At 33.6% G+C, this 11,507-nt stretch overlaps 1 protein-coding gene across 2 annotated transcripts; it reads right to left on the bottom strand.

Moving 5' to 3' along the window:
- Positions 1–5,798: 5,798 nt before the first annotated feature.
- On the bottom strand, positions 5,799–9,385 carry LOC114543700 (protein cornichon homolog 1-like). Of its 2 annotated transcripts, XR_003690162.1 has the most exons (6): positions 9,266–9,385; positions 9,087–9,155; positions 8,792–8,904; positions 8,059–8,202; positions 7,811–7,960; positions 5,799–5,819 (listed from the first exon to the last, which is right to left on the bottom strand). XR_003690162.1 is itself a non-coding variant. In XM_028562577.1 (5 exons), the coding sequence occupies exons 1-5, from the start codon at positions 9,341–9,343 to the stop codon at positions 7,936–7,938; spliced, it is 429 nt and encodes a 142-aa protein (XP_028418378.1). In that variant the 5' UTR covers positions 9,344–9,385; the 3' UTR covers positions 7,718–7,935. The 2 variants fall into 2 exon arrangements, 1 of the variants encoding a protein (XP_028418378.1); XM_028562577.1 differs by lacking the exon at positions 5,799–5,819 and having other exon boundaries at positions 7,718–7,960.
- Between the last annotated feature and the right edge of the window lie 2,122 nt (positions 9,386–11,507).

Raw genomic sequence — 11,507 nt, 5'->3', positions numbered from 1 at the left:
GGTCTTAAAATGCTAAAAATGGCTTCCTAACATAATATCTTTCATTTAGAGCACATTTGGTTGCTTTTTGGAACATTGAAAAAGTCGTCAATTTTGACCAAAATGGTAAGCCTTACCCCTTACCATTTTGGTCAATTTTGACGACTTTTTCAACTGTTCAAAAAGTCTCTTAAAATGCTAAAAATGGCTTCCTAACACTAATATCTTTACTTTAGAGCATATTTGGTTGATTTTTGAACATTGAAAAAGTCGTCAATTTTGACCAAATGGTAAGCCTTAACCCCTTACCTTTTGGTCAATTTTGACGACTTTTTCAACGGTTCGAAAAGTCTTAAAAGCTAAAAATGGCTTCCTAACACTAATATCTTTATTTTAGAGCATATTTGGTTGCTTTTTGGAACATTGAAAAAGTCGTCAATTTTGACCAAAATGGTAAGCCTAACCCCTTACCATTTTGGTCAATTTTGACGACTTTTTCAACTGTTCAAAAATGGTCTTAAAATGCTAAAAATGCTTCCTAACACTAATATCTTTCATTTTAGAGCATATTTGGTTGCTTTTTGGAACATTGAAAAAGTTGTCAATTTTGACCAAAATGGTAAGCCTACCCCTTACCATTTTGGTCAATTTTGACGACTTTTTCAACTGTTCAAAAATGGTCTTAAAATGCTAAAAATGGCTTCCTAACACTAATATCTTTCATTTAAGCATATTTGGTTGCTTTTTGAAACATTGAAAAAGTCGTCAATTTTGACCAAATGGTAAGCCTTACCCTTACCTTTTGGTCAATTTTGACGACTTTTTCAATGTTCAAAAACTGTCTTAAAATGCTAAAATGCTTCCTAACACTAATATCTTTCGTTTAAGCATATTTGGTTGTTTTTGAAATTGAAAAAGTCGTCAATTTTGACCAAATGGTAAGCCTTACCCCTTACCTTTTGGTCAATTTTGACGACTTTTTCAACTGTTCAAAAAATGTCTTAAAATGCTAAAATGCTTCCTAAGACTAATATCTTTCGTTTTAGAGCATATTTGGTCGCTTTTTGGAAGTTGAAAAAGTCGTCAATTTTGACCAAAATGGTAAGCCTACCCCTTACCATTTTGGTCAATTTTGACGACTTTTTCAACTGTTCAAAAAGTCCTAAAATGCTAAAAATTGCTTCCTAACTAATATCTTTCGTTTTAGAGCATATTTGGTTGGTTTTTGAACGTTGAAAAATCGTCAAAATTTTGACCGAAATGGTAAGGCCTACCCTTACCATTTTGGTCAATTTTGACGACTTTTTCAACTGTTCAAAAAGTGTCCTTAAAATGCTAAAAATTGCTTCCTAACACTAATATCTTTCATTTTAGAGCATATTTGGTCGGTTTTTCGAACATTGAAAAAGTCGTCAATTTTGGCCAAATGGTAAGGTTTACCCCTTACCATTTTGTCAATTTTGACGACTTTTTGAACTTTCAAAAATGTCTTAAAATGCTAAAAATGGCTTTGTAAGACTAATAAACGTATTATTTTTATAGTAAGTATTAACACGGGATGCGGTGGCCTAGTGGTTAATGCTATCGCCCTACCAGGTTGTGAGCGTAGGTTCGAATCCTTGAAGGGAGAAGTGCAATTTTTCCCATGTAAATTGCTATTTGATTTTAAATTCTGCGAATAGGATTAAGTCGAATAAACAACAAGAGCTTCTGATTAATGATGCTGTGGCCCAGTGGTTAAGGCTACGGCCTACCAGGTTGATAAGCCTAGGTTCAATCTTCATGGGAAAGTTCGATTTTTCACTAAAATTATTCTTTAATTAAACTTCATCGAAAAGGATTAGGTCAAATAAAGAACAATAGCTTTCGACAAATGATGCGGTGGTCTAGTGGTTAAGACAGTTGTTTCTCAATCCGAGGACAAAGGTATCACTCCGGGCAATGCAAAAAAATTAGCGTGAAAAATTTCGGTTTGATTTGGAAACTATAAAAGCATTTAGAGACTCCTGGGCCCTTTGGGAAAGGACCGTAAATTGAAAAAAAATTGAAATAAAAAAACTGAAAGAAATTTCTCGCGTTCAAAAGTACCTGAAAATTGAAAAAAAGCACAAGTAAAAAAAGTACAAGCAAAAAATTAAAACTCATGTGTCTCCTAAAAAGGCTTAAAAATTTCCCGCTTTTAAAAAACTCATGTTTACTTACCTCACCATATTTTTTTCACGAAAATTTACAGGGTGATTTTCACGAGACCGAAAAAATTTACATTTTTCACTTTTTTCAAATTCTCTTAGATATTTTTTTTAACAAGAAGTATTATGTCTTGGCTACCTGTGTCAAGCCAGACACAGGTAGCCCAAGACAGACACAGTAACCCAAGACATAATACTTCTTGCTAAAAAAATATCTAAAAGAATTTTAAAAAAATCTTTTTGAGACGAAAATTTTTTTAGACGAAGAATTATGTCTTGGGCTACCTGTGTCTGTCTTGGGCTACCTGTGTCTGGCTTGACACAGGTAGCCCAAGACATAATACTTCTTGTTAAAAAAAATATTTAAGAGAATTTCAAAAAAGTGAAAAAATGTAAATTTTTTCAGTCTCGTGAAAATCACCCTGTCAAATTTTCGTGAAAAAAAATATGGTAAGGTAAGTAAACATAAGTTTTTTAAAAGCGGGAAATTTTTAAATTTTTAAGCCTTTTTAGGAGACACATGATTTTAAATTGTTTTACTTGTACATTTGTTACTTGTGCTTTTTTTACTTGTGCTTTTTTTCAATTTTCAGGCACTTTTGAACGCGAGAAATTTCTTTCAGTTTTTTTTATTTCAATTTTTTTTCAATTTACGGTCTTTTTCCAAAGGCCCAGGAGTCTCTAAATGCTTTTATAGTTTCCAAATCAAACCGAAATTTTTCACGCTATTTTTTTTTTGCATTGCCCGGAGTTGATACCTTTGTCCTCGGATTGAGAAACAACTGTCTTAACCACTAGACCACCGCATCATTTGTCGAAAGCTATTGTTCTTTATTTGACCTAATCCTTTTCGATGAAGTTTAATTAAAGAATAATTTTGGTGGGAAAAATCGAACGGTTCCCATGAAGGATTTGAACCTAGGCTTATCACCTGGTAGGCCGTAGCCTTAACCACTGGGCCACAGCATCATTAATCAGAAGCTCTTGTTGTTTATTCGACTTAATCCTATTCGCAGAATTTAAAATCAAATAGCAATTTACATGGGAAAAATTGCACTTCTCCCTTCAAGGATTCGAACCTACGCTCACAACCTGGTAGGGCGATAGCATTAACCACTAGGCCACCGCATCCCGTGTTAATACTTACTATAAAATAATACGTTTATTAGTCTTACAAAGCCATTTTTAGCATTTTAAGACAATTTTTGAAAAGTTCAAAAAGTCGTCAAAATTGACAAAAATGGTAAGGGGTAAACCTTACCATTTTGGCCAAAATTGACGACTTTTTCAATGTTCGAAAAACCGACCAAATATGCTCTAAAATGAAAGATATTAGTGTTAGGAAGCAATTTTTAGCATTTTAAGACACTTTTTGAACAGTTGAAAAATGTCGTCAAAATTGACCAAAATGGTAAGGGGTAAGCCTTACCATTTCGGTCAATTTTGACGAATTTTTCAATGTTCGAAAAACCAACCAAATATGCTCTAAAATGAAAGATATTAGTCTTAGGAAGCAATTTTTAGCATTTTAGGACACTTTTTGAACAGTTGAAAAAGTCGTCAAAATTGACCAAAATGGTAAGGGGTTAGGCTTACCATTTTGGTCAAAATTGACGACTTTTTCAACGTTCCAAAAAGCGACCAAATATGCTCTAAAACGAAAGATATTAGTGTTAGGAAGCAATTTTTAGCATTTTAAGACAGTTTTTGAACAGTTGAAAAAGTCGTCAAAATTGACCAAAATGGTAAGGGGTAAGGCTTACCATTTTGGTCAAAATTGACGACTTTTTCAATCTTCCAAAAAGCGACCAAATATGCTCTAAAACGAAAGATATTAGTCTTAGGAAGCCATTTGTAGCATTTTAAGACATTTTTTGAACAATTGAAAAAGTCGTCAAAATTGACCAAAAAGGTAAGGGGTAAGGCTTACCATTTGGTCAAAATTGACGACTTTTTCAATGTTTCAAAAATCAACCAAATATGCTTTAAAGTGAAAGATATTAGTGTTAGGAAGCAATTTTTAGCATTTTAAGACAGTTTTTGAACAGTTGAAAAAGTCGTCAAAATTGACCAAAATGGTAAGGGGTAAGGCTTACCATTTTGGTCAAAATTGACGACTTTTTCAAGGTTCCAAAAAGCAACCAAATATGCTCTAAAATGAAAGATATTAGTGTTAGGAAGCCATTTTTAGCATTTTAAGACCATTTTTGAACAGTTGAAAAAGTCGTCAAAATTGACCAAAATGGTAAGGGGTTAGGCTTACCATTTTGGTCAAAATTGACAACTTTTTCAATGTTCCAAAAAGCAACCAAATATGCTCTAAAATGAAAGATATTAGTGTTAGGAAGCAATTTTTAGCATTTTAAGACAGTTTTTGAACAGTTGAAAAAGTCGTCAAAATTGACCAAAATGGTAAGGGGTTAGGCTTACCATTTTGGTCAAAATTGACGACTTTTTCAATGTTCCAAAAAGCAACCAAATATGCTCTAAAATTAAAGATATTAGTGTTAGGAAGCCATTTTTAGCTTTTTAAGAGACTTTTCGAACCGTTGAAAAAGTCGTCAAAATTGACCAAAAAGGTAAGGGGTAAGGCTTACCATTTGGTCAAAATTGACGACTTTTTCAATGTTTCAAAAATCAACCAAATATGCTCTAAAGTGAAAGATATTAGTGTTAGGAAGCAATTTTTAGCATTTTGAGACAGTTTTTGAACAGTTGAAAAAGTCGTCAAAATTGACCAAAATGGTAAGGGGTAAGGCTTACCATTTTGGTCAAAATTGACGACTTTTTCAATGTTCCAAAAAGCAACCAAATGTGCTCTAAAATGAAAGATATTAATGTTAGGAAGCCATTTTTAGCATTTTAAGACCATTTTTGAACAGTTGAAAAAGTCGTCAAAATTGACCAAAATGGTAAGGGGTTAGGCTTACCATTTTGGTCAAAATTGACAACTTTTTCAATGTTCCAAAAAGCAACCAAATATGCTATAAAATAAAAGATATTAGTGTGTTAGGAAGCAATTTTTAGCATTTTAAGACAGTTTTTGAACAATTGAAAAAGTCGCCAAAATTGACCAAAATGGTAAGGGGTAGGCTTACCATTTTGGTCAAAATTGACGACTTTTTCAAGTTCCAAAAGCAACCAAATATGCTCTAAAATGAAAGATATTAGTGTTAGGAAGCCATTTTTAGCATTTTAAGACCATTTTTGAACAGTTGAAAAAGTCGTCAAAATTGACCAAAATGGTAAGGGGTTAGGCTTACCATTTTGGTCAAAATTGACGACTTTTCAATGTTCCAAAAAGCAACCAAATATGCTCTAAAATTAAAGATATTAGTGTTAGGAAGCCATTTTTAGCTTTTTAAGAGACTTTTCGAACCGTTGAAAAAGTCGTCAAAATTGACCAAAAAGGTAAGGGGTAAGGCTTACCATTTGGTCAAAATTGACGACTTTTTCAATGTTTCAAAAATCAACCAAATATGCTCTAAAGTGAAAGATATTAGTGTTAGGAAGCCATTTTTAGCATTTTAAGACCATTTTTAAACAGTTGAAAAAGTCGTCAAAATTGACCAAAATGGTAAGGGGTTAGGCTTACCATTTTGGTCAAAATTGACGACTTTTTCAACGTTCCAAAAAGCGACCAAATATGCTCTAAAACGAAAGATATTAGTGTTAGGAAGCAATTTTTAGCATTTTAAGACAGTTTTTGAACAGTTGAAAAAGTCGTCAAAATTGACCAAAATGGTAAGGGGTAAGGCTTACCATTTTGGTCAAAATTGACGACTTTTTCAATGTTCCAAAAACCAACCAAATATGCTCCAAAATGAAAGATAGTGGTCTTACAAAGCCATTTTAGCATTTTAAGACACTTTTCCAACTGTTTAAAAAGTCGTCAAAATTGACCAAAATGGTAAGGGGTAAGCCTTAGGCAGTATGGTGTTTTATCATTGATTATGGAGCACTTCCGACTGGAATTTTGGAGTATTTTCAATTGTGAGTTAAAGGCAAGATGCAAATATTTTTCCAGAGCAAGCAGTTTGAACTTCTTTGGAACGATGCAGACGTTATTCATCATAGGTTATGGAGCTTTGCGACATGAATTTTGGTGTATTTTCGATTGACAAAGAAAGGCAGTGTCGTACCCCTTACCACATTGGTCAAACACTGTTTTAAAGTGCTAAAAATGGTTTTGTAAGACTAATACCTTTCATTTTAGATAATATTTGGTTGGCTTTTCGAACATTGAAAAAGTCGTCAATTTTGACCAAAATGGTAAGACTTACCCTTATACCATTTGGTCAATTTTGACGACTTTTTCAATGTTCCAAAAACCAACCAAACATGATCTAAAATGAAAGATATTAGTCTTAGGAAGCCATTTTTAGCATTTTAAGACACTTTTCCAACCGTTTAAAAAGTCGTCAATTTTGACCAAAATGGTAAGACTTACCCTTATACCATTTTGGTCAATTTTGACGACTTTTTCAATGTTCCAAAAACCAACCAAATATGATCTAAAATGAAAGATATTAGTCTTAGGAAGCCATTTTTAACATTTTAAGACACTTTTCGAACCGTTGAAAAAGTCGTCAAAATTGACCAAAATGGTAAAGGGTAAGCCTTAGGCAGTATGGTGTTTTATCATTGATAATTTCGACTGGAATTTTGGAGTATTTTCAATTGTGAGTTAAAGGCAAGATGCAAACATTTTTCCAGAGCAAGCAGTTTGACAAACTCGATTTACAAAGAAAGGCAGTATGGGTTACCACCCTTACCATATTGGTCAATTTTGATGACTTTTTAAACTGTTCAAAAACTGTCTTAAAGTGCTAAAAATGGTTTTGTAAGACTAATATCTTTCATTTTAGAGCATATTTGGTTGGTTTTAGGAACATTGAAAAAGTCGTCAATTTTGACCAGAATGGTAAAGCTTACCCTTACCATTTTGGTCAATTTTGACGACTTTTGAATGGTTCAAAAACTGTCTTAAAATTCTAAAAATATCTTCCTAAGACTAACATCTTTCATTTAATTTTTTTTTAGATAATATTTACTTTTAGATAATATTAGTTGGTTTTTCGAACATTGAAAAAGTCGTCAATTTTGACCAAAATGGTAAGGGTAAGGGGGAGGCCGAAGGACGTTTTTGAGAGGGAGGGAAATATTTCCTTATAGGGACCGACTTAACTGGTAAATAATAAATTTATCTTTTTCTTGCCGTCCGAATTCATATTTTAGCGTTGGCTCTGCGCTTTTAAATGTCGCGCGGTCCGTACTGCCTCATATGGACAATATGGACCGCTCGTGTAGCCAATCAGATTGCAGAAAACGCTAAAATATGAATTCGGAGTTCAGACAATAGTTCGGACCACAAGAAAAAAATAAATAAAAACAATTGTGTCCAGCTGTTAAGCCTGTTCTAGCACAGTTCCGTTGTAATAAAATCATAAAACGTTACGAATTTCATAAACAATACATATATTGTTGTAAAAATAACATGGTGGGGGTAAACATGGGGGAAAATTAGTGCCAAAAAGTTAGATAAAGATTGAACGTTTTTGTTTTGAACGGATTCTAAACAGTGCAGCACTACTACATAAGTCATAACTGTTTTTGTATTTATAGTAAACTAAATGTCTAACCTTATTTTCAGTTTAAAGTGCTTTAAATGACTGTAGTTCGATCGATGAAATGTACAAAACTCTTGGAAATCTGTCTTTGTCATTCTTTGCCTTTGCACAAAAAAAAGAGTTCAACAAAACATTGGCTACGCGAGAATCGCACTCATCATCCTTAAAAAAAGGCAGAAATAAAAAGAATTAAGAGTTAATAAATACTATGTCAGGCAAAATTGTATATAAGCGTAGGCAAACATATTGTAAACACTCACCTATACAGATAAAAGAAAAAGCTAAGAAGATAGTAAGCAAGTTTGACCCATCCTTCTTTTTGACAACGAGACATTTCACTGCCATTCATAATGATAGTAGGATCATATAAACCAGGTCTGCTCATAACTGGTCGGTTCATATATCTGAAAAATACAAAACAAAATGCAATGGTTGACAATTGAGAGTGCTTTGCAGAATGTTTAGGACTTTAGGTACAATCATAGGTGGTCTAGATGGCTGAGAAATTTTTCGACCAGTTTGTCACGAACAGTATCAGAATTTCTCTGAAAATTTTTGTGATACCCTGTAGCCTGCATGGCAGACGGTCCACCGCCTGCGTGATGTGTAAGAAAAGCGTGTAGAACAGAAGTGATCCATCGGGTGTGGTTTCTTTTTTCATTTGAGCAAGTAGTTTGCATGAAAAACCATTACCAGCAGACAATTTGATAAAGTACAAGAAAAATCATACTTCGAAAAATGACATCTTGTAAACTGAAGATATGAGCTATAGACAAAAAGAGAAGATTTTAAGGTGATATTTCGACCTTATTTCAAAGTCATTGTCAAACCAGAATATAATATTAGTCTATAGCTCATATCTAGCTCATAAGAAGTCTTTTTCGGAGTATGTTTTTTCTTGTAGTTTGCATGAACTTGTAATACAAATGGCATTTTTTTGAAGTTTAGGATATTATAATTCTTTGCCAAAGGTAACAAAATGATAAATCAGACCTGTGAACATGATATGCAATTAGTGGCATGTTCCAAATCAATGATGTCCAAAAAAATCCAACAAGGAAGAACAGACATATAAATAAGTGGAGGCCATATTCTGGCAGTACTAACTGAAAATGAAAGAAAGTCAGATTGATGAGAGATCTAAATGATGATAAACAACCTTTTTAAGTACAGACGAATCATGTAGATTAAAATGTCAATTAATAAAATGCTAACGAGTACACTAGAAATAATAATTAGCTTTAGCTAAAGCCTGCCAGCGACTGTATGAAATACAAATCACGCTTACAGGATTTAAACTGTTGCAAAGGTCGACAGGATTTTTATAATCCGTTTTCAAATCATCAAATGAAATAATCTAGAAAATTAGAAAGTGCATATCAGCAAATGTGAATTAAGTACCAAGAAATACCGAACAAGTTCGAACTTCGATATTTCACCAAAAAAAACGAGAAGAAAAAAACTTACATTCCACACAGCGAAGAATATCAAAGCAACACTTATAAGGACGGCTAAAATAAAAGTTGACACCTCGAAAGCAGCCATTGTATCCAACTAGTATTTTGAATTCAAAAATTGCAACACGCCGCAAACTGCGACACTTTTTGTCGGAAATCCTCGTAAAGTTATTTTGAGCAATGGAATTTATCCTCACGAGACTAAATCTCTGGACTAAATAGAAGAAACGAGTGGACTGGATGAAAATTGAAAGAATAAATAACTAAAATAAGGAGACTAGGAAAGAAGAAATGCGCTAGTATGCGTTCGACAAAACTAATTCGCAAAATTTCTGATTCTTACGTAAAGGTAGATAACACAACTGTGATTTTCTTTGTAGCTTTCTATGACCATTATAAAATTATCTTTGGAAAAAACATACGGCTTTACTTCTATGGGCCTATGCCCTATCGCGCATTTCATGTTAATTACAGACCTTTCCGTTAATTATTATTTCTGCTAAATATTATTTCCACACATGAGGCCTGAGGGTTTGTGGGTTTACTTCAATAGACTGATTACAGTCTGCAGAAACTTGTTTCCCATCTTTCATAATTCCATAATTCCAATAACAATAATTAATCAGTGGATAGATGGCATTTCAAAAAATGTTTATTCTCACGACATTTCACTTTGAAACAGTCCAGATGGTTAGCAACAGCACATTCTCAAGTAAGAGTTTCCCATAAGAGAAGATCCGCACGAGATGTTCCAGTCAAAACTGAGAGCATTAATAAAGGACCAATGGAAACATTTTTAAAAGCATTTTCAAAGGATGTGAGTGGTTTTATGTTGTTTAGGTCCATTGCATTAATGACAGCATGCATACATACAGAAAACAATCATGTTTCTTTAGCACCCTGCACTTCATGGTATCAATAATGTATCAGATTTTGGCAATCTTGGTTTGCAACAAGATTTATGTGATGCTATAAAAACCCTGAACGTTGAGCATCCAACACCAATCCAGGTAATATACCTTTAGTACATTTGAAACAATCCGGTTCATCTCAATGCAGTTTAATCTCATATATTACACACAAAAATCAGGTCCAAAGCATTCCAGCAATCCTGCATGGTCACAACATTCTCTGTACATCTCATACAGGTAGGATTCACTTGTTTTCTACTTTGCAGAGACGTTTTAGAAATCCTGAATACAAATTCAAGTGCTTTACTTTTACAAGGATCTGGAAAAACGCTTGCCTATCTTTTGCCAATCATCCATCTATTGAAAAACGAGGAAGATATAGAAGGTGTTGTGTCAAGGCCAAGCAGACCACGCACTTGTGTTGTGGTACCATTCCGAGAACTTTCTATGCAGATTTTGGTATGATTCAAATATAGTTCAAGTGTTTGTCTGGTGGCTACAAACACGAATGTGTCAATTGATCTGTCTAACTGTACTAACACTTACTGCACTTTTTCCATTTGTTTCAGAGAGATGTTAAGTATCTCAGCCATTTCACGAAGTTGCGATCCCTTGGTTTGATCAGTGGAAGAAAAAAGGTGAAATATTTTACACCACTGAAAAAATGCAACTTTGGAGCAGCATTAAAACTTGTCTGTACAAAAGCTCTTTTTGTTTAAGAAATGGATACATGAAGGATTATCAGAGGCAGTTGATATTGTGGTGGCCACACCACATGTACTTCTTCAATATTTACAAAAAGGTACACCAACCAGTGTTTATACATTTAATAATAATAAACATGATCCAGGTGGCCAGAGACAAAAACACTAGCAACACTCAACCTTAGTTAAGTTACCTTGAATAATTTCTATTTAGGTGACATTCTTTTGTCTGATTTATCCCATCTGGTGTTTGATGAAGCAGACACAATGTTTGATCCAAGTTTTGCATCCATGGCGTTGGAAATTTTAAAATATGCAGGAGTATGTTGCTAACTACAATGACAACTCTTCTTTGAAAAATGCTTTTAAAAAATGCACTGTTGTAGTTCTGATTCCATAATGAGTTTCAAATCTTTTGGATCAATGAAGTTTGACTATAACTTACTTTATCTCAATTGAAATTTTCAGGTGAACTCCTGGAAGGAAAGTGAACAGCTTCTACAGACAGTGTTTGTTACGACAACAGTACCGCGAGAGATACTTAGAACACTGAGTCAAATCATTCCAGTATGTGTGAGATGAAATACAAACAAAATGAAACAAGTCTGCAGATCATTCGCATAAATCCTGAATAGCA

The sequence above is a fragment of the Dendronephthya gigantea genome, unplaced genomic scaffold, assembly GCF_004324835.1.
Source record: "Dendronephthya gigantea isolate DGI-Jeju-01 unplaced genomic scaffold, DenGig_1.0 000527F, whole genome shotgun sequence".
NCBI lineage: Eukaryota > Metazoa > Cnidaria > Anthozoa > Malacalcyonacea > Nephtheidae > Dendronephthya > Dendronephthya gigantea.
The sequence above is the reverse complement of the archived record's forward strand: the minus strand, read 5'-3'. Positions and strand labels throughout refer to the sequence as shown.